Source organism: Suncus etruscus, chromosome 6 (genome assembly GCF_024139225.1).
Source record: "Suncus etruscus isolate mSunEtr1 chromosome 6, mSunEtr1.pri.cur, whole genome shotgun sequence".
NCBI classification, from domain to species: Eukaryota; Metazoa; Chordata; class Mammalia; order Eulipotyphla; family Soricidae; genus Suncus; species Suncus etruscus.
Genome location: NC_064853.1, coordinates 24,687,300 through 24,710,751, shown reverse-complemented (window position 1 = coordinate 24,710,751; position 23,452 = coordinate 24,687,300). Strand labels below are relative to the sequence as shown.

The following is a 23,452-nucleotide window of genomic DNA, read 5'->3' as shown; positions in this document are numbered from 1 at the left end:
ACCACCAGGAGTTAATCTCTGAGCACAAAGCCTCAGTAAAGCCTTACAAAGCCCTGAGAATTACCAAATATGTTTCCCAAACAAAACTATTTATTTTTTAATAAAATAGCTATTTTATGGAAGAAGACAGATACCAGACTTTTGATGCTAAACAATAATATAGCAAACACAGATACACAAACCTACACAGAAAACCTATACCAAGTATATGCAAAGTAAAAAACCAGAAGTACTTCAATAAAATTTTTTTATTTGTTTTTGGGCCACACCATACCCACTAATGCTCAGGACTGCTCCAGGTGGTGCTTGGGAGATCGTGTTGTGCTGGTTTAAGCACGTGCAAAACATGAGCTCCAGACCAGTAGTTATTACCCTGGCTCCTCAATAAAAACGAATTATTGTAGACCAGGGGCATGAATTAAGTTGAGTCATAAAATGGTTAAGAAAATCTAGCATCACTGTATCTTCCTAAGAACATCAAGGTTTGGATCTGTGACCTTGCCAGAGACAGCTACGTTTTCTTCATCTGCTCCTACCAGGCATACCCAACATGGCCCCGAACTATAGGGCTGGGCACCTCTGGAGTAGTCATGGGGTCCCCATAATGCCAGGGTGCACCAACAAAAAATGGCAAAGCATTAAAAACTATATAGATTGGGGCCAGATAGCTCACCATGCCAACCACACGCTTTGTATGTTGGAGGCCAGGTTCAATCCATGCCATAACCTAGTCCCAGGGACCTCCCTCCAGGAGATAACCCCAAGCACTGAGCCAGGGCTAGCCCCTGAGTACTCCTAGGTTTTGTCCAGACAAAAAAAGAAAACACAAAATAGTTACATCTTGAACTTAAGTGGAAAAGCTATTAAGCCCCTTGCAAAGAATGAAGCTTGTTTAGACTGAATTGTTAAGGAATAAGCAAGGGGGGGTGACGGTGACAGCAGTGGTGAGGGCCATTTTTCTTAACCCCAAGACCTGTGTGGCCGGGTCCCCATCCACCCTTCCCTCTGAGCTCCAAATGCCTTTCAAAAAAGAAAGCAGCTGCAAGAATGCTACCTGTGAGCTGTTCTGGGCACACACTTCCAGACACACCTGAGAAAGCCCTCTAGATAAGGGGTTCTCCCAGTGAGAGAACTCATAAATTCTCCTTAAAATCAGAATCCGTGGGACACTTGTTAGAAAAAAAATTCTCGTGTTCTACCCGACTCCCCAAACAAGAAACTCTAGAAGGGGGTGCCTGGCACTGTATTTGAACAAACTTCTTTATTGGGATGCTATCTGAGAGGGTTTGGGGGGCCGTCAGGACACACCTGACAGTGCTTGAAGGGGCCTGGGGTGTCGGGATGGAATCCAAAGCCTTGCACACGAGACGATGTGCTCTCTCACTTCTAGACCTGATGCCAACAACTTTCCCAGTTATTATGAAGCCAGTGAATGTTAAGTCTTCAGAATAAGCTCCTCTCACTGCAAGGCTTAAATCAGGGGTCTCAAACTCACGGCCCGCGGGCCGTTTGCGGCCCTCCGTACAACATTTTGTGGCCCTGCCCTAGAGAAATCTTTTTTTGTTTTGTTTTAGTTGTTTGGGTCACACCCCCCAATCTTCAAGGCTTACTACTGACATTGCACTCCAGGATCACCCCAACTTTGCCTCCTGTGGCCCCCAGGTAAATTGAGTTTGAGACCCCTGGCTTAGATGGTTTATAATTCTTGGGGACCAATCCAGGCCTTATGAAGCTGAACCTGCACTGGAGTGAATACTTCGGTCCTCTCCTAACACACCCAATGATTGCAGTATTTCATTTCATTAGGACACCTTAAGTACAAGGAGTTTCTAATAATCGCGTTATAAGACGTACAGTGTGCATTGGTTAGCTAACTCTCTGGTCAACTTTTAATTGCTACAGACACTGCCAGGCTGCTGAGGACCATGGCTGAGTACTCTCTAGGGCTAAGCTCAACCAAGTCCTCTCACCCAACATCAAGACTTTGCAACCACAGAGCTCTGCAGAGAGGCTAAACTGAACAAAAAACTCCGGGTATGCTGGTATTTGGGATGACATCTCCAAGACTTTTTTGGAGTGTAGGCACCCTCCTGCTGCCTTCTTGCACTTCTGGAAGCCCTGGCAGCTGAAAGCATGTCCCACAAAGGTTACAATATTAGCCAAAGATAGAATTTGGAATTCCTGGACCACACAATAACCCCGAATTTTCTCAGTACTGTCATCCCAGTAAGAACATACCAATTTAGATGTCAACATGGATTCAAAGCCACCTAATGTTCAGAAACAAAACAAATAACAGAAAATCAACTAGCAACAAACCACTTAGCAAACCTTCTGGCAATGATTTAATGGCCTCACAGTGAGACACATTAATTTTCAAATTTTCTTATTGTGTACTTTAAAAAAATTTAGCACCACTTATAAACAAGCAATATAAAATAAATTATTTCATGCCTGCCAAGGGGGGTACGTTTGGGAATGGGTGAGAATCTGGGCCAATGGTGAAGGGAAATTTTACATTAGTGGTGGGATTGGTCTTGGAACAAATGTACTCTGAGCAACTATGTAATATATGGTCTTTAAATAAAGTAACTGTTAAAAAAAAGAAAGACTTTGCTCATTTAAAAGTGGTGGTCCGGGGTCCAAACAGTGGCACAAGTGGTAGGACATTTGCTTTGCACGCACTAACCTAGGATAAACCATGGTTCGATCCCAGGGCGTCCTGTATGGTCCCCCAAGCCAGGAGTGATTTCTGAGTGCATAGCCAGGAGTAACCCCTGGGCATCACTGGGTATGGCCTAAAAACAAAACAAAAGTGGCAGTCCAATATCTGCTAAAGAGCAAACTGTTCATTTGGTGAATGAAAGTCACCAATGATTTTTTAAAAATATGGTGTGTGTATGTGTGGTGGCGGAGGAGGGGGGATATTAATCTCCTAAGAACACCTATAGCCTAGTGTCCCATTACCTTGAAATTAACTTCATATTAATTTAAGCCAAGTTGGCAGACTTAACTATTGGCCTGGGGAAAGAGAATTCATTTAGAAACAAGATTCTGGCAAGATAAGAAATCTCTAGATTCTATTGCTAGAGCAATAGAAGAGTGAGTAGGGCATTTGCCTTATATGCAGCCAATTGGGTTCAATCTCCAGCATTTCATAAAGTCCCGAGCACCAGCAGAAATAAGTACAGAGCCAGGAATAAGCTCTGAGCATTACAGGTATGGCCCAAAACCAAACAAACAAAAGTCAAGAAATCTCTATTTCTTCACTTCACCTAAGAAAGAGATGGTTAAATACCAGAATCCCTCGTTTGGTTTCAGAAGGAAGAAAAAGGAATTTTAGAATCTCCTCCTTATTTAAATTTGCCCATTAAGTAAATAATTTTCCAAATTAATCGAGTCAAGGGGAAAAGTTAACTTCTTAAGGAATTAAAACCTTTTCAAATTTTTTTTTTTTTTTTTTTTTTTGGTTTTTAGGTCTCACCCGGCTGTGCTCAGGGGTTGCTCCTGGCAAGCACGGGGGAACATATGGGACGCCGGGATTCGAACCGATGACCTTCTGCATGAAAGGCAAATGCCTTACCTCCATGCTATCTCTCCGGCCCTGACCTTTTCAAATTTACCAAGCAAAAACACTAAAATGGTTAAGGAAACATAGAGAAATGAATTAACTGACTTTGCAGGTGTACATATTTCAAATAATGATCCCATTAAAATTTTTTCCATTTATTTTTTCTACCCAAGTCATTATCAGATATATATATAAAAGGAGACAAACAAATTAGAATATTTACAGGAAGACATACAAAACAATTACCAAGAAACGAATGGGCAAAGTAACAAATTGATGCTTGTTTGTCTACTCAGTTGTATAAGGTTTATTCTAGGACAGCCTCCCAGTTCTCCTGAGAGCAGTAATGAGAATTCGAACCTTCCAAAAAAAGTCAAGAAGGTCTTGTAATATTACAATCATGTTTTGTACTAACATTTGGAGAAAAGCTTTGAAAGAATGTGCTATACTTTTGAGGCCAGTGTCATAGTACCAAGGGCTCATGGGCAGGATGTGACTTCATCAAAGGGCCAAGGGCTGCCTCCTGGTCTCCAGAAGCACCTCGCTTCTGACAGAGTTGCAGCCCACTTCACACACTGCAGTGATTGTCACAATGGAAAAGGAAATGAGTCTCGTACCTACTATATACAGTCCAGATCTAGGGAAGCAGCTTCCCAACCTCCAACAAGCAGACCCTGTGGAACCAAGATCTTGGAAATGGCATGTTCTCTCAAGAGAAAATTAGGGTAAGCACCTTAAAAACTTTTACAGTACACAAACATATGAGTAATGAGTAGCATTATGCAAGTAAATGAGATGTCCAAAACAAAAAAAACAAAAAAAAACATTCTGTCCATAAAAGTCCAGGTTTCACAGAACTGATCCATGATCCCATTCAGGAACCCAATGGGTTAAACACCATATTTCTTTTTAAATAAAAGCAGAAATAAGGAGTCCTTTCTCCCAAAATACCTCCAGCAGGGACAGCACAGAAAACAAAACAGAAAAAGTACAATGGCTTTAAAACATGAAACACAACATCTCTCAGCAACCTGGCCAATTTTTCTGGTCAACTGGTCAACTAGAAGTAGCTACTACATTTGAAATTCAACAGTCACATTAAAAACGATCGGGCCCGGAGAGATAGCACAGCGGCATTTGCCTTGCAAGCAGCCGATCCAGGACCAAAGGTGGTTGGTTCAAATCCCGGTGTCCCATATGGTCCCCCGTGCCTGCCAGGAGCTATTTCTGAGCAGACAGCCAGGAGTAACCCCTGAGCACCGCCCGGTGTGACCCAAAAACCAAAAAAAACAAACAAACAAACAAACAAAAAAAACAAAAACGATCAACTCCTCCTGAGATATTCAAAAGAAAAAAAATCAAGAATAATGGTAATGGCCAAAGGTTAACCATCAAAACCACTTGACCACTGGAGAACCATCTCAGAGACTGTCAGAGGCCAATAGGAGCCTAATATATTGGGCATAGCTGGTCAGAGACGCCAAGTGCCAGGATCAAGTAGAGCATTGCCAAGGCAGAGTAGAGCATCAGGCAAACGCCACACTGAGATTCATAAACACTGTGCTGACATTAAGGAAAAACTGGGGGCAAAAGAGAAAAAAGAGAACAGTTGCAAAAAGAGTATCAGTCCAAAGAGAGTCCAGTGCACAGCTACCAGCAGGATGTCCAATCTTTCATCTCCAAAGAAGTTGATCTAATAAATTATAAATTACCTTGTTCGCTTTTAGGACACGCAGCAGACGCCCAGTACAGTAATTCCTCTGATGTTTTGGTTTCACTTGCTATTTGATGACTAAGTTGTTTCTAGCTGTAAAGATTTTCCTAATATATTTTAATTAGCCAGTTAACACGGCAGAGGCTGCTCCTTCTGTGAGCTAAACAAGCTTCACAAATAATTTGATCTAAAGAAGATGAAGGGTGGGAAAAAAGGGGGCAGTTTCCAGGTTTTTCTTGCAAAACTTTTCCTCGCACTTGAAAAACTCTGCAATCACTTAAAAGTTTGGTTCCCAAAAAGGAAAGCAAAACTACTTGGGAAAATACCCATCCAGTTACTGTTTATTAGCATGATACAGAATGAATTCATAGGTGCTGGTCAATTGTCTTTCAAAAACCAAATGTTGAATGTTTCATCTTGTAACTTAAGAACTGAATTTTTCCACATTCCTTTATATGGAGTTAGCATCTGTAAATTGAGACTTTTTTTGGACAATCATGCAAATTTAATTTGTCCCTGGAAACAAAAACACAACCTAACAGATTAACAAAATATGTCCTTTACACAATCTTTTTTCTGTGAAATTTTCTCCACTGTTGCCATTTTTATCCTTCAATAAATAGAAACTATTCCTTAAAAGTCTGTGTTTCAAGTTTGTAGAGAGCTGAACTCTCAAAACAATTAGGAAAGAAGACTGGATCAAGTCGACTCTTTTACCTTCTGAACTGGCTCTTCTACTCCTCTCAAAAGCAAAGTCTTGAAAAACTTTTGAGTTGTTATTATTAAGCTTTATAAACTAGAAACATTTCTACTGTCACAGATGCTTCTGTAAAATTGAATAAAGATTTTATTATACCACACACACGAAAAAAAAGCAATCGGTACAGAAAAGGCAGTTTTGGGTTATTCTGTTGAGAATTTCTTTCCATGATTTCTCCCATTAAAGTATAGTTTTCAAAGCAACCACCACGACAAAGGAAGCATCTAATTAGTCCATTTTCTTCTGATCCAAGAATGCTGAACATTTACTGTCCCATCTGTAGTTGTATCAGCAATGTAATGAACACAGTTTATATTACTTCACTATTCTTTGAACTCCAAGAACTGCTGAAGTCTTTTCTGATGTTCTGCAGATGCTTGCACTGCACTAAATGAAACATAAATGCAAAGCATAAGCTTTATTTTACATTAAGCATATTAAGTGAACCACAGAGCATAGAGTCAATATTTTTCAAAACAATTAAAAATGAATAGAGATCTTCACTTATTTAGTACTTCTGAAAAAGCTGGATGAAAACCCTCCTGAACCTAATGAGCGGAAGGCTTGCACTCAGTAATGGCGTGCCTCTACCTCTCAAAGACCAAAGCAAATGAAGAGTGACAGGAAAGGCCGGATTTTAACCTGCTCTGCTATGGAACCTGCCGAGCAGAGTTCCAGGCCTTGCAGTAGATTTTCTGGATTTTATTATTTTATTCAAACCAGATCCCAACATTATTTTTGAGTTGTGGAGTATTTGAATTGCTTTTAATACAAAATCCTTTAAACTAAAATGTTTGGTTAAAACACAATGGACTCCACTAATCGCTTTCAAAGGTAACAGCTCAGTGGTTTAGATTTAGCTCTTCCTTTGAACATAAGTTATGTCTTGGATGGGAAAACTGAGTTCTTTCCCCATCATTGACCCAGCAAAAAGAGTCTCAGAAAAAATAAAGAAGAGTAAATCTGTACTGAGGCTGGTATAAAACTACCTTTTCAACTACTGGGCAAAGCACTGAACACAAGATTCTGGTTTTGTTTCTTGGGGTTTGTGAATATAATATCATTACTGAATGATAAAATCTCAGGTAACTGAAGGTCGGCAGTTTGTAACAGCTCTGCTTTGTGGAAACTACGTGCCTCTACTGGGCCGTTTCAGGTATTTTCTCTGTGTAGATTCCAGTTAGGTGCTAGGAAAGACTGGCTTCTCTCCAATACTACAGTCCACAGTTTTTCCCATTCTTTCCCCTCACACTGAATCTTCCTTCCTGGCTCTACACCTTTCACTTTAATATTATAGATTAGAAAACCAATCAATTAAATTTCTCTATCGAGAGTACATGAGTGTTGAATGAATGCTCCAAGGATTAGCTACCATGTGTGAATTTTTGTACTTCAAGAATTGACCTTTTCGGGGCCGGGAAGGTGGCGCTAGAGGTAAGGTGTCTGCCTCGCAAGTGCTAGCGTAGGACAGACCATGGTTCGATCCCCCGGCGTCCCATATGGTCCCGCAAAGCCAGGGGCGATTTCTGAGCGCATAGCCAGGAGTAACCCCTGAGCGTCAAACGGGTGTGGCCCAAACCCCCCCCCCAAAAAAAAAAACTCAAAAAAAAGAATTGACCTTTTCTAGATCTGGTTCTCAAAGGTGGAATTCTGGGTAATGAAAAAATTAGGTACCACAGTATAATAGTACAGCTGTTGTTGCAGCCACATAGAAAGAATGACATGGGCTTTACAAGTTTTTCTCTATAACAGCAAACAGAGCAATGGGGAGAGATAATATACCCTTTCCCGGCAGAGTGAATAGTATGAGAGAAGTTTCAACATTAGGGAAGACAGTGCAAACTGGAGGCTCTATACAGAGAACTTCATGTCAGAATGACTTGAGTCTCATTTCTAGTTCTGCAACTTATTACCTGCATAACCTTGGGCAAGTTTAAGTCATTAGGCAACTTGCTTCTAACCACAAATAGAGACGTAAATCCAAATATTTTAATGGCAAATCTTATTCATTTTGTCCTGTATTTGTATAAAATAGTCTCTAATGACCTCATCAATTTTGGGGTTTATAAAAATATGATTCTTCTTGGCTAGAAAGACAGCACAAGAGGTAAAGTGATTGCCTTGCGTACAGCCAAAATGGATCTGAATCCACATAGAGTTCCCCAAGCACTACCAGAAGTCATAGCTGAGCAAAAGGCAAGAACAGCCACTGAGCACTGCCAGACAATTCCTAGCAGAGCTGGTTCAGACCAAGGGTGTTTAGGGAGCCTTGAAGTGCTGGAGATTAAGCTCAGGGACTCACACCAGTGAGACATTTGAACTATCATCTCAGCCTCTACTTATTTCTTGTTTTCCTTCCTGTCTTTGCTCCAACAATACACTGTCTGGTTTATACTTTAAGCAATTCTCAGTCTGACTGGTTCACACTTTAAGAGTGTTTTCAGCTTGTGTTTTCTGTAAGTATCCTAGATGCCAGTTTGCATCTCAGAGGCAGACTGGTATTATACAGAAAAGGAAGTGGAATTTCAAAAACAAGAAAGTATTATGTCAGACTCATGTTCTGAAGATGTACAAGGTTGTGCAAAGAGGCAAGTTCTTACCCCTTTTGAGCCTTAGTTTCTATAGCTATACAATGAAGAACCTCTTGGTTCTTTTGAGAAAGGAAATGGAACATCATAAAATATTACATGTATTGTCTAACAAGGCAGAGTAGAAAGAGAAAGAAGTTTCTCCAACAATGAGGCTCTTTTGCACTTATACAATCTGATATGATCGTCACTAGGGATATAGAGCTATTAAGGGCGTGAAATGGAGCCAGAAGGATTGAAAACTGCATTTATTTTATTTAACTTTAAAAGTAAAGAGTCATGCATTCCTATATTGGTTTCTATTCAAATAAATGAATAACCTCTTAAAGGTACAGCATCATCATTTATGTTTCTTCTTTTATATTCCCACAAGTGTTCAAAAAATCTTGTTGTTACTTAACTGTTCCTGAGGTCAAATGCACTATAAATATAAGCTATTCTAGAGATTAGTTTATAAAATCTGGGTATCTGAGGGAGACCTAAACCACTGACTGCATACAGAAAAAGCAACTTCTCGAATCTTCGAGAGTTTATTTGTCATTATCATACACAGTCTAATTAATAAACCAGAATGCCTTACCCTGACCGGATGGATAGGTTATTTCGTGAAAAGAGAGTAGCAAACATCAATGACACTCAATATAATCAAATTTGACATTTGTTGTTTTCCTTCTGATTCCTTTTTTTTTCCTGCTTTTTGGACCACAGCCGGTGACACTCCTGGCTATGCACTCAGATATCTGGTTTGGGGGACCATATGGGACGCCGGGAGATCAAACCGAGGTCCATCCTAGGTTACAAATGCCTTACCACTTGTGCCACTGCTCCGGTCCCTTCTGATTCCTTTTTGAAGGTGTTACAAGCTCTTTTTTTTTTTTTTTTTTTTTTTGGTTTTTGGTTTTTGGATCACACCCAGCAGCACTCAGGGGTTACTCCTGGCTCTACGCTCAGAAATCGCCCCTGGCAGGCATGGGGGACCATATGGGATGCCGGGATTTGAACAACCGTCCTTCTGCATGGAAGGCAGCTTACCTCCAGGCTATCTCCCCAGCTCCAGCTCTATTTTTTTCTTTTTTTGCATGAGGCACAAAGTCTCAAGATTCATTTAAGGAATACTCTACTCTGGTTATCCTGTCTCAGTCTGTCAATCAAAATATAAGTACAGAAAAATGCCTAATATACCTTTTCTGAAAAGGTTGATTCCTTTTGGCCTTTTTTCCCCTCCCTTAAGAATGTTTTAGTAATTAAAAAGAAAAGCGATATATGTTTAGTTTCTGCTTATATAACGTCTATCCCCTTTTATCCATTTCAAATAAGACCCTAATTTGGTAGGTCTAAATTTTTTTTTTTTTTTTTTTGGTTTTTGGGCCACACTCGTTTGATGCTCAGGGCTTACTCCTGGCTATGCTCAGAAATCATCCCTGGCTTGGAAGGACCATATGTGACGCCGGGGGATCAACCACTGTCCGTCCTACACAGCGCTTGCAAGGCAGACACCTTACCTCTAGCGCCACCTTCCCGGCCCCGGTAGGTCTAAATTTAAAGAAGAAATATTAAATCGTGAGCCAGAGCAATAGTAAAGTGGGCAGGGCAATTGCCTTGCAGACAGCTAGCTGACCTGGGGTCAATTCCAGGCATTCCATATAGTCACTTGTGCACTACCAGGAGTTAATTTCTGAGTACAAAACCAGAAGTAATCCCTGAACAACAAATTGTTGGGTGTAACCCAAAAACCAAAAATATAAATATAAAATCTAGATCCAAGCTGATTTCAAGAAGGACCATGAAAGTGAAAAGACACTTTCCACATGTGAGCCTGATTTTATCTGTTTGTTTCTGAGCCTCACCCAACACTGTTTAGGGGATCAGTCCTCAGGTGTAGGGGACTAAACCCAGTTCAGTGAAAGGCAAAAACCTTTCTTTCTGGTCACTCATATCTAGTCTTCAGAAATACTCTGAAAACAAGTGAAACATCATGAATCAAAGAAGGTACACTTACTTCAGATGGTCTCCAAATGTAGTAGTTATGCGATAGATGGCCGTTTTTAGCGATGCTCTAAATGCAAATCTTAGTGTTTTATAAGAAGTATCCACGAAGTTTCCTGAGTTCCGAGGTGGTTTGCTGGAAGCGTGAGGAAGCTTGAAGTACTTGTCAACTGCCTAAGCCAAGAAGGGGAAGGTGTTAGTTTATACTATGAAGTCAGCCCACCTGCCTCAAAGGAGAGATACAAATCTCTCTCTGGATATGGATATGGTACAAAGCATTTAATTTGGGCCACAGTCAAAGAGTTCAAAAAATAATACACAGCTGGGGAGACAGGAAAAGGGCTAAGATATTTTGCCTTGCATGCAGCCAATCTTAGTTCAATCCGTCACCAATGGTCCTTTAAGCAAGGCCAGTATCAAAAGGAATCCCTGTGTATTGCATAGTGTGGTCCCAAAAGCTCAATAAATAAATAAATCATGCATCAGAGACCCAGAAGAAGGCTCGGTAGCTTAGAACACTGGTCCAACAAGCACAGACATGCAGAGAAAGGCATGGAGGCCGGCAGGGTGAGCAGGTGGCCAGAGATAATCCCCAGGCAAGGGGTTTCCCCACACTCCTGCTCTACTCCAGGGCTCCCAGCAGTGGTTCCGCCCTTCAGTAGTTACAGAGAAAACTCAAGAGCTGGTATCTGCAAAGAAATTTCTCAGTCAAGAGCTCTATAACACAAAGCTGGAAGGCAAGCTAATGTCCTAATTGATTTTGTTTAAATCAATCTCAGCAAAAGAGACAAAAACTTGAAACTTTACATATACAGTTATTTACAAAATTAGCTCATCTTCCATTTCTTTTATAGATAATGGATGTTTTATACCCATGAGCAAGAAGAGGTGAGAAAAGAATTCACAAGTAAAAACCAATTTTAATTTCTAAAAAAAAAAAACACAAAAAAACAAACATTAAATGTGGGGCCGGAGTGGTGGTGCAAGCGGTAAGGCATCTATCTACCTTGCGTGTGCTAGCCTAGGACGAACCATGGTTTGATCAACCGGCGTCCCATATGGTCCCCTAAGCCAGGAGCGATTTCTGAGCACATAGCCAGGAGTAACCCGAGTATCACCAGGTGTGGGCGAAAAACCAAAACAAACAAACAAACAAAAAAAAACCCATTAAATGTCTTTTAAAGTCAAAGGTCAAATTAATACAACACATATATACATACATATACACACATTGATGCCAGAGTTCAAACCCAAAGATAATTAATTATATGCTTGCAAATACACACAACAAACACACTTTGGATGCCAGGAGTTTCTCTCTTTTCCCTTCTCTCTTCCCTCCCTTCCCTCTCCCCCCAGAATTCAAACCCAAAACTTCACAATGCAAAACCTGTACTTTATCACTAAGCTACACCCCCAAACTATAACTTTTCTGTTGATTCAATTCATTCAGAAGGGACAGTGAAAACAGAAGTATTACAGATACTCGAGTATTGCACATCATGCTACAGTGACAGAAAAATATACGATACCTATTGCTGTAATCACCCAAAAGGAACTAAAAACAACAATGTAAGTGATTTCTCCCATAATGTTTTTAATTTCAATAGTTCTTTTATGTCAACGGAGAGGTTCTTTTAATTTTAGCATCCTCCTTTCAAACATGCAATAAATACCCTTGCATACTTCTGAGGAGTCTGATGAATTTTGCTGGTCACAGCTTCTTCCAATCTATTTCCAACCTCTCATCACCTTGGCTTTCCTTGGTATTCGTCATTAGCTATTGCTCAGAAATCTAGGAGTCCTTGGCTCAGGACTGAGCCTGAGGCCTCCTACAAAGCTGATCCCAAGTTCTGAGTACTGAGCTGGGGTTCACTCCTAATAGGCTTCATGACAGATGGCCTTCAAGGACTTTGTGGGGTGAGCACCCACATCAGCAACATTAGGCCTTTCTCCCAGGACTGGTCCAAGTTCCCAGGGCAGAGCCTTCCAATAACTTTTCCTGAGGGCCAGCTCTTCAGTGCCCAAGGAGCCAAAGTACAATGCCCACAACTGTGTGGATTCCTGCAGAGCGAGGAAGCCAGGCCTGCCTTCCATGGTCCGGTGAGGGAGGTGCAGCAGCAGCAGCAGAGGATGAAGGGATTGCACTGCCTTTCCAATAGCTTTCACCCAAGTCTTATTTTGGCTTCTGTCCCTTCACCCTTAGTTCTAGAGAAACTTGGTACTTGTCCTACTGCCAACTTGGGATTTGCCTCTAGGATCAGCCAAGTTAGTTATCTCAACCATCTGCTTTCCAGCTTGGAGACGCTGTTGCTGTTGTCTCCTCTCCTATTTAAGGATTTATGTCTTTTTAAAAGTCCTTTTACTGTAGTTTAGCAGAGCTTGGGGGGGAGGAACAAGATTTGATGCATGTGTTCATCTGCCATGATAACTGCCAATTGCTTATTCTTTCAACAGTAACTTGTAAGAGAGTTTCCCAAGAAGTGAGCCATAGTATTTGAGATCATTTTAAGCTGTACGGGAAGTGGTGTTCAGCGCTACACATAAGCAACGTTAAGTAACTGATTCATAATGGAAAGGTTACCTCCCCAATTTTCTTATAAACATCCTAATTAACACTCCACGTACCAAGAAAAATAGCTACCTGGTTTACTACCCGATCCAATGAAACCTCTATATAATGTAGTCATTTTACAGAAGAATGAATCACAGGATAACATAACTTTGTAGAAAGAGAGAATATAAGCATAATTCTGAGATTTTGAAGATATGTGCATCTGGAATGGACAATGCCCTTAGAAAGTAAAATGTTTTGTTCTGATCTTGTATTGAGAAAAAAAAAAATATATATATATATTATCTGAAAGGTCACTGCTTGGCATTCAATTTCCCCTTCATTGTTAAAGTCTGGAGTGTGCTCTCCTAATGTGTGTCTACTCAGCCCTCAATAGTTATGAATGACTTGAAATGGACAGGTCTAAACTGATATACACCCAAGTAAAAAACAAATTGCAAATTTCAAGGACTTGATATTAAACAGAAATCTCAGGGGCAGGAGCGATAGCACAGTGGGTAGGGCATTTGCCTTACACATAGCCAGCCAGAGTTTAATATTCGGCATCCCCTAGGGTCCCCTGAGCCTGCCAGGAGTAATTTCCGAGCTCAGAGCCAAGAGTAATCCCTGAACACTGCTGGGTGTGTCCCCAAAACCAAAACAAACAAACAAATAAGAAAAAGAAATCTCAGTATCAGGGCGATAGTTCCAGGGCTGGAGCACATGCTTTGCATGTAGGAGGCCCAGGATGTAGTCTCAACACTATGTGGTCTTGCAAGTATTGCAGAACACCAAGCTGTGATAGCGCCAGAGCAGGGCCAGCTGTGTCCCAAACACAAAATGTTTAATTCTATTTTGATTATAAGATAAAATTTCTTCTGTTGTTTCTGGGCCATACCCGGCTGTGCATAAGGCTTACTCCTGGCTCTGAGCTTAGGGATCACTCCTTGTGGTGCAAGGGATTGAACCTGAGTTAGCTGAATACAAGGCATATATGCCTTTAACCCTTCTACCATCTCTCCAGAGTCAAGATAAAATAATTTTTGTTATAGTGAGTTAAATAAAACATATTAATAAAATGCATTTTTTCGTGTTTTTTTTTTTGTTTTGTTTTTGTTTTTTTTTTTTTTTTGGTCACACCCGGCAGTGTTCAGGGGTTACTCCTGGCTCTATGCTCAGAAATCTCCCCTGGCAGGCACAGGGACCATATGGGATACCGGGATTTGAACCACCGACCTTCTGCGTGAAAGGCAAACGCCTTACCTCCATGCTATCTCTCCATCTCTCCGGCCCCTAAAATGCATTTTTAATGAGTCTACAGAAAGTATAAAGTCACATATGTGGTTGCATCCAACATTGACCAGGCAGAGTTGCCTCACTTTTGCATTCATCTTTCCATTTGTCTGAGTAATTGTTTAACCTCGTTGGCAATTTTCTTCCATGTCCCATGATAGACAGAAAACAGTTTAAATTCTAACTAACAACTATATTTGGTGGAGGTTTAAAAATACCCACAGAAATATGTATTCAGACTTCTGGTCTACCTTTTCCTGAAAAATGATGCAATGCTTCATGTTTGTATTATCCTTCTGTTTACCACAACTGGGAATAAGTGATGAGTAATGATGAACTAATTCCTAGTATGATCAAATAGTAAATTGTTTCAAGACACTGGGAATGTAAAATCACTGAGTCCATAATAAATCATTGATTTTAAAAGGGACCTGAGGGTAATTGCCAAAGAAGAAATTTTGTTTAATTTTTTCTTTGTTCTTTAGAGGCCCTCTGAGAAAGAACGTCATAAAATATCAATCCTTTCAAATAGCTTGTACAGCTCAAAAGAGAAACATAAAAATTAATCAGGTCCAACGGATGCTAATGGGAACAGGTACAATTGGGGACAAAAGTCTGATTGCAGCTCAGCTCACATATCTTTGGCACAATGATTCCTCCCAAACCGCCAAAGTATTGGCAGGCAGCAGTGTCGGAACACCCGCAAACAGGAACAGTGAGGCTACAGCATAAACCATGAGCTCTTTTTCGCCACTTCACTTATTTCTGAACTCTGAAAAGTCCTGAAAACATCAACATGTATAAAGCTCTGTTGGTGCAAAAATTGACCTGACTTCACTGGCAGGGAGTCACTTAGGCTATTTAGAGGCTTTATCCACTCGACAGCAATCTTCAGGCTGCTTTGAAAAAAACAAAAAGCCATTCATTTACCCAACAAGGGAACTCACTGTGCACCACAAGCATTAGGTAGTGTAGGACATGCGCACTGTTACATTTTTCCGACCTGAATTTTGTCTAGAACAAGGAAAAATTCTTCTTTATCACAAGGAAATATTTTTTTCTTTTTTTGTGGGGTGGGGGGGGCTATACCTGGCAGTGCTCAGGGGTTACTCCTGGCTCTGCACTCAGAAATCGCTCCTGGCAGGCTCGAGGGGACCATAAGGGATGCCAGGGATCGAACCCAGGTCTATGCTGGCTCAGCCATGTGCAGGGCAAACACTCTGCCCCTGTACTATCATAAACTGACCATTTTTCCTCCTCTTTTGTTATCAATATAGGACTATGAATGTTCTAAATTTCCTGCAGTAATTATTTCACCATCCATGTCAGTAAAACATAAGTAAGATGATATATATGCACCTTGATTTATACAATGCTATTGTTAATTATAGCTCAATAAAACTGAAAACACAAATATATTTTAAATATACTCTGAGGTTGAGAATAGCGAACTTAGACTTACATTCTACTTGTAACAAGTTCAATCAGTTTTAAAGTAAATATAAGCTAAAATTAAATGACAAAATATTAATAGGCCAGGTAGCATATAAATATATATAAAATCATGGCAGTAGTATGTGATAACAAACAGCTATGATGTAAACAATAAGGGTAGTAGGGCACTAAGCTAAACCTAAGAAACACTTGCTATTGATGGAGCCCATGATTAGAAGAACTAACGCCCTTCTTCAACTGAGATTAAACAAGTGCCTGCTTGCTCTGCAGTCCATTTTCTGCACCGTGTATGTCATTGGGCTTGCTGGCCCAGTTAAGATTTATCTCAATGAGTGTTGGGAATGGAACTCAGTGGCAAAGTGCTTGCCTTGTTTGTCTGTGGCCACAACTTCATTCCCTGCACTGCTCCACACTGCCATGTGAGATCTCTGGCATGTCATGTGCAATCCCTCATGCATCACAATCACACAAGCACTGCAACCAACTGTACAACCCTAGACACCACCACCACCAAATTACCCTTCAAAGAAAAGAGTAAACAGTGGGTTCACTGCGTCACAAATAAGAGACTCAGACCCTAATAGAAGCCAAGAGAAGGTTATATACTATGCTACTATAGTTATACCTGCTACTATGCAAAGGCTCCCACACACACACACCACTTACATTTAAATGCAATTATAAATACACAAAAGTCAAAAGAGGAAAACTATAGCTGCATATAAAAATCTTTTTTTTTCTTTTAATAAAAATCATTTTGGGGGGCCGGAGAGATAGCATATAGGTAAGGCATTTTGCCTTTCATGCAGGTCGGTGGTTCGAATCTCGACATCCCATATGGTCTTTTGAGCCTGCCAGGAGCAATTTCTGAGCATAGAGCCAGGAGTAACCCCTGAGCGCTGCCGGGTGTGGCCCAAAAACAAAACAAAACAAAAAACCAGAAAAATCGTTTCTGAAGGGTAGAACTAAATATCCAAGCCAAAGTCAAAAACAATAGATCAAAAGACCCGAACTCCAACAATCCAAACTTAAAATGGGCCTCTAATACTGGCAGGCCAGGGGCAAAGGGTGGTGGACACTGGTGGAGGGAGGTCAACACTATGGTGGGAATGGCCCTGATTCATTGTTTAAAATCCAATTATGAAGGATTTTGTAAATCACAATGGTTTCAATAAAATAAAATTTTAAATATATAAAATAAATAGTTTTTTAATTTTGAGCCATACCCAGCAGTACTCAGAGATCACTCCTGGCAGTGCTCAGAGTACCATATGGGGTGCCAGAGACAAAACCTAAGTTGGCCATATACAAGGCAAATGCCCTCCCCACTGTACTGTCTCTCCAGCCCTAAAAAGATTCTGTTTTGGCGACTGGGGCCCAAACTCATGGCCTCACACATAAGGATCCCTTATCAGGACAAAAATAAATAAATAAATAAATAAATAATAAATAAATAAATTGTGGGCTGTAACTCATCACACACACACACACACACCACAAACCTATAGAACAAAAATAAATAAATAAATTGTGGGCTGTAACTCATCACTCACACACACACACACACACACACACACACACACACACACACCACAAACCTATAGAACAGTTGTTCCCCATTCACTGAAGATAACAACTACTATGAGCTAAGTAATGGTTGCAAAACCATTTGTATTTTAATAAATCAGTTAACATATAGAAACTCTGAAAATTAGCTGTAAGTATGTTAGACAGAAGTTATCTGGATGACAGCATGTGAGTGAGGATTCTGGAGTGCCTGGGATCAGGAGACCTGGCTCACCGGTAGGAACTTCTCTAGCATATCCATCACTCCACACCTCGCTTCTGAATGGCTTCAGAGTGAATGGAGCTCCTTTCCTTTCACATTTTGCCTTTAATGATTCACACAGAATGACTGATGTACTGACAGCCAAAGGTAAAACAGATTAGTTCCATACAAGTGTTCCTTAGAAACACCCAGAAAGCCCAAATTGTATAGCTTGTCTAAAATTACAAAAGTCAGGCTAGAGAGATAGTACAGTGGGTAAGCCACTTACTTGCTTTTCACATGGATGACCCTGGTTTGATCCCCAGCATCACATGAGGTCCCTCAAGCCCAGCAGAAGCAAAACAAAGCAAAAGGAGAAAAGGTATTCCAGCAAGGGAAAGAAAAATGATTAGTAGATTAAGAAAGTGAAATATATTTGAAGGAGAAATGAATTATCTGTGTGGTTGTTAGAATAGGTGGAAAGAACAGAATAGCTGGAGCAAGAATGAAGACTGTTAAGAGGCAGGAGGAGCATAGGGCCAGGACGTTGCAATACTTCAGGGCCTGAAAGCCAATGGCCTGTGGCAAGGTCAAGGCAAAAGGTATGAAGAAACTGCATGGCTCGTGGAGAGAGAACTGAGCTCTTGGAGTTCTGCCATGTGGATGTAACTGAAGGAGACAAGGACAGAAACTGAAGGAACGAGGAATGAAATGTTGAAGGGATAGATCGCAGGGTCTCAGCTGGCTAGCAGAAAATATTTATGTAGCTAGGAGGCAGAAGGAAGAAAAAGAACATGAAGAAATGGAAGTGGAAAGATTGTTGAAGACAAAGGAAGCGTGCAGGAGAGGCTGGGCCAGGAAGGCTGTTCTAAGGCTCTGCACAGGCCCACAGACTGATGGGTGACTTCAGGAGACACAAACTTTGGAATTCAGAGTTGAATGGCTGTCCTCACCAAGCTCTATTTAAAATATAGTGTTTCCTTCAGCTGTGAACTAGGCAACCAAAATCCACAGCACATGTGGCTTCTGTACCATTGTAATCAACAGACCCTAGCAACACTTTCTCACCACATCACTACTGCAACTGTCTTGACATCCATGCAACTTACCACTGATGCAATACCTGACAGAACTCAACTCATAGATAAATCTTGCTATTTAATTGCACTGATTGAAAAATGCACTTATTGTACTCATTATAAAGCAACATTAGGCCTGGAGAGATAGTACAGGGGGTAAGGTGTTTGCCTTGCATGTGACTGATCCTAGTGTAATCCCCAGCACAACATGGTTCCAAATAATAAATGCCCAATGATAGCAGTTGTGGGAAAAGACTAGAAATTCTGGGGCTTGAGTAATAGTACAGCAAGTAGGGAGTTTGCTTTGCACAGAGCCAACCCAGGTTCAATCCCTGGCACCCCAGATGATCCCTTAAGCACTGCAAGAAGTGATTCCTGATTGCTCAAGCATTGCGGGATGTGGCCCCAAATCAAAACAAAAATTTTTTTATAAAAATAGTAGTAGCTGGGGCCGGTGAGGTGGTGCTAGAGGTAAGGTGTCTGCCTTGCAAGCGCTAGCCAAGGAAGGACCGTGGTTCGATCCCCCGGCGTTCCATATGGTCCCCCCAAGCCAGGGGCAATTTCTGAGCTCTTAGCTTTTCGGGTGTGGCCGAAAAACCAAAAAAAAAAAAAAAAATAGTAGTAGCTAGGAAAAACATGAATAGTATGCAGAGAGAAAATGGGCACAAAACACCAAACAGGATAAAAAAAAATCCACAGGTTTTGATGGATCAGACTTTCCAAGAGGTAATACTGAGCTTTAAAGAAAGGGACGGTGAAGCCTGTCTTCTCATTCCCAGTCCAATGACTTTCAGAAGTTCGACCCAATTCAGCATCATCTCCTCCCATACCACCTGCTCCTTCCTTTACCCACCTAAAACTCCCAATATTTCTTTTCCACTAATTTGACAGAACATTACAAGATAAAATATCATCCAACATAAAGTTAGGAAAAGCAAAAGGTACATACTTTCTTTTCTTTCTTTCTTTTTTTTTTTTTTTTTTTTTTTTTTTTGGACCACACCCGGAGATGCTCAGGGGTTACTTCTGCCTCTGTGCTCAGAAACCACTCCTGGCAGGCTGGAAGGAGAATATGGGATGCCAGGAATCAAACCTGGGTGGGCTGTGTACAAAGCAAACACACTACCTGCTGTGCTATCCCTCCAGCCCCTACACTTTCTTTTTCTGCCCTAAAGTCTAGGACAAAAAAAAAAAAAAAAAAAAACCTGTTAGTTTAAAACTAATCTCCCAAGTCTGGTGTCAGAGATCGGTCTCAGCTCTAGCTTCACTCTCTTGGCAATAGGCAATCTGACTACAAATTACCTGTCACTTTTTTTGTTTTGTTTTGGGGCCACACCTGGCAATGCTATAGTGTTGTTACTCTTGCCTCTGCACTCAAGAATTACTCCTGGGAGTGCTCAGGTGCTCATATAAAATGCTGGGGATCAAATCCAGGTTGGCCACATGCAAGGCAAAGACCCTATGTACTATATATACTTTTACTACTGTAAAACACTGTACTATCTCTCTGACCCTACCTGTCACTTTTCACAGCTACCAATTATGCAAAAAAGTCCAAACTTATACCACTGAGCAAATTTCAGAACCTTTAAATTATCTATTTGATATCAGAAATGTATCCTAAGATTTGATTTACTTTCCTTTTTTAACTCTGTAACATCACAGAAATTCATTCCTAATTAGAAATTAATTTTTCTTCTATTCTTTTAAAAAAATTTTCCTTTTTCTTCTTTCCTTATATAGGCCTATATTTCTATGAGTTTTCCCCTAATTATTGCTTTTGCTATGTCCCATAGATTTTGGCAGATTATTTCTTCATTATCATTAATCTCAAGGAATCTATTTCTTCCTTGATTTTCTCTTTGATCAAGCTGTGTTGAACAGCATGTTGTTTAGTCTCCAGGTGTTATATTTTCTCCATTTCTTTTTAATTTGTTTTGTTTTGAAGTCATACCTAGTGGTGCTCAGGAGCTTAGGTGCACTGCTTAGGCTTAGGGAGTGCAGCCTGGTGATGCCAGGAATCCAACCTGGGATTCCCACATGTGAAGCATGTACTCCTCACCTTGCCCTTGGAATGTAATTTCTTGAGGGCAGAACCATTATTTTACCTTCCAAATTATATCTTGTTAATAAATATAAATATAATTTATATAAACTTTATCATTTTGTTTTGTTTTGTTTTTGGGTCACACCCAGCAGCACTCGGGCTCTACGCTCAGAAATCGCTCCTGGCAGGCTTGGGGGACCATATGGGATGCCGGGATTCAAGCCACCGTCCTTCTGCATGCAAGGCAAATGCCCTACCTATGTGTTCTCTGGCCCCCTAAACTTTATAATTTTGGGGTTTATATAAATTATATTTATATTATATTTAAATATAGTTGTCTGTATTTATTATACCTATAGTTATATTTTTTCTATTTTATTATTTATATACTTACGTAGATATATTTATCCTATATATTATATACTTATGTATAAATTAATTTTAAAAAAATTAATAAATCTAAACATGACCTCTGCCCCTGACCCCCACCTAACCCACACATCGCCTACCTCTTGCAGAGTCAACAAAGTGTTAAGGATAGCTGGGAGTGTGGTCTGGACGACTCCAAATTTATCTTCTGTAAATGATGCTGCGACCAAGTGGGACAAACCTCCGCAAGGGAAAAAGGAAGTTAAAAGTGAGTGTGAAGCGGGCATTTATTTGATACAGCTAGTTGAAAAAGGGCTCACCTGAATATATAAAGAACTTTCTAAGAGAGTGGGGGTGATGCAACATGAAATGGTGCAAGACTGAACAAGGCAGTAAAGAGGTGGGTCCAGAGCAGGCGACGTGAAAAGATAGCAGACTATACTACTAAGGCTATAGACCGATGGAAGCAAGACTGTGCTGGGCAGCAATAGTTCAAGGAAGAAAAGAGAGAAGGGAAGAGAGTGACAGTGTGAAGATACTTCTCAGAGCTGCATCAGGGAAGGTTTCTTTAGAATACCACTTAGACATTAAAAAGGCAGTTATCTATAATTTACTAGGAAAAGGCTCTTTGAAGGGCTGGAGTTACAGCACAGCAGACAGGGAACTGACTTGCATGTGACCGACCCAGGTTCAATCCCCGGCATCCCATATGGTCCCCCGAGTCTGAATAACTTTCTGAGTGCAACACATAGCCAGGAATAACCCCTGAGCACCACCAGGTGTGGCCCAAAAACTTGAAGGGAAGGGGAAAGGGAAGGAGAAGGGGAAGGGAAGGGATGAAAAAGTTCTTTGACTACTAAGTTTGTAAAAATAAGTTACATCAACATAATTAGAATTGGTATCAATTTATTAATTGTAGTTTTTAATTTTTATTTATTTATTTTGATTTTGGGGCCACACCCAGTGGTGCTCAGGGGTGACTCCTGGCTGTCTGCTCAGAAATAGCTCCTGGCAGGCATGGGGGACCATATAGGACACCAGGATTTGAACCAACCACCTTAGGTCCTGGATCTGCTGCTTGCAAGGCAAACACCGCTGTGCTATCTCTCTGGGCCCATAGTTTTTTGTTTTTTGTTTTTTGTTTTTTTTTTGTTTTTTTTTTGGTTTTTGGGCCACACCCGACGGTGCTCAAGGGTGACTCCTGGCTGTCTGCTCAGAAATAGCTCACGGGGGACCATATGGGACACCGGGATTCGAACCAACCACCTTTGGTCCTGGATCGGCTGCTTGCAAGGCAAACACCACTGTGCTATCTCTCCGGGCCCAGTTTTTTATTTTTAAGTAAAGAAAAATATACAAGAATCTTGGGCTCATTTTTTCAGCTTACAGACAGGAAAACTTCTGTCAATTAAATGAATTATACCTAAATGGCTAAGAAAATGATCCATATAAAACAAAAGACAAGACTGTATCTAAAAAATTTCAAAGATTGAGATTAAAGCCCAAGTTGATCTTTCAAGAGATGCTATTTATATACCTAACTGATAACTAAAATCATAGTTACTTACCTTCTAATGCCCAGATATGCATTTGGGCATCTGAGAATACTGCTTGAATGGAGGCCTCTGGATGCTACAAATATAAAAGAAAATTTTAAGTATGTTTCTCAGATAAAATGATTTCATCTCAACCATGACAGCACCACTCATAGCAGATTCTCAAGAATTAAAATCTGAAATTCTTAGACATAAAATTTAACAGCAAGCATTTCTTGCCACTAACTCATTGTCTGATCCTCGCCAAGTCTCTGAATCTCTATTGCCTGTTTCTCACTTAAAATATATTACATATGCCAGACCACCTGAGAGGATTAGTATGGTAAATGTATAGTGGTTCCAAATGCTTTAAAACGATAACCAACAAAATCAAAGAACCTGCTGAAATATGTAAGTCTACCTTAAAAACTCACTGCAAAGCAAAACCACTCAGCCTTTAACAGAGCAAGGGCAGACAGCAACAGTGCTGTAATACTGGCCCATTTAGATAAATTTTAAGTCTGGCAATACAGCCAATAAAGCTGTTAGGTACAGCACCACAGTCCATTTCTCAATGTCAAAAAATAGCAGTGTCTTCAACTCAAATTCACTTGCAAATCAAAATCAAAAGTAGCAGTTCACTTCCAAGAAAAAAAGATCTTATACAGCATTTGCTCTGTCCTGAGTCTTGTCACCTGACTTCTGTGAGCCTGAGAGAACTTATAAAAGCACA

General features: G+C 40.5%; 1 protein-coding gene across 1 annotated transcript in view; it reads right to left on the bottom strand.

Moving 5' to 3' along the window:
• Positions 1-6,109: 6,109 nt before the first annotated feature.
• The window catches only part of NDC1 (NDC1 transmembrane nucleoporin), a 63,131-nt gene continuing 45,788 nt past the window's right edge, over positions 6,110-23,452 (bottom strand). The window contains exons 15-18 of the mRNA XM_049774726.1: positions 22,753-22,816; positions 21,325-21,425; positions 10,633-10,793; positions 6,110-6,432 (exon numbers count right to left, since the gene is read on the bottom strand). Coding sequence (XP_049630683.1) covers positions 6,369-6,432; positions 10,633-10,793; positions 21,325-21,425; positions 22,753-22,816 — 390 coding nt within the window. The 3' untranslated portion in view covers positions 6,110-6,368. The remainder of the gene's footprint in view (positions 6,433-10,632; positions 10,794-21,324; positions 21,426-22,752; positions 22,817-23,452) is intronic.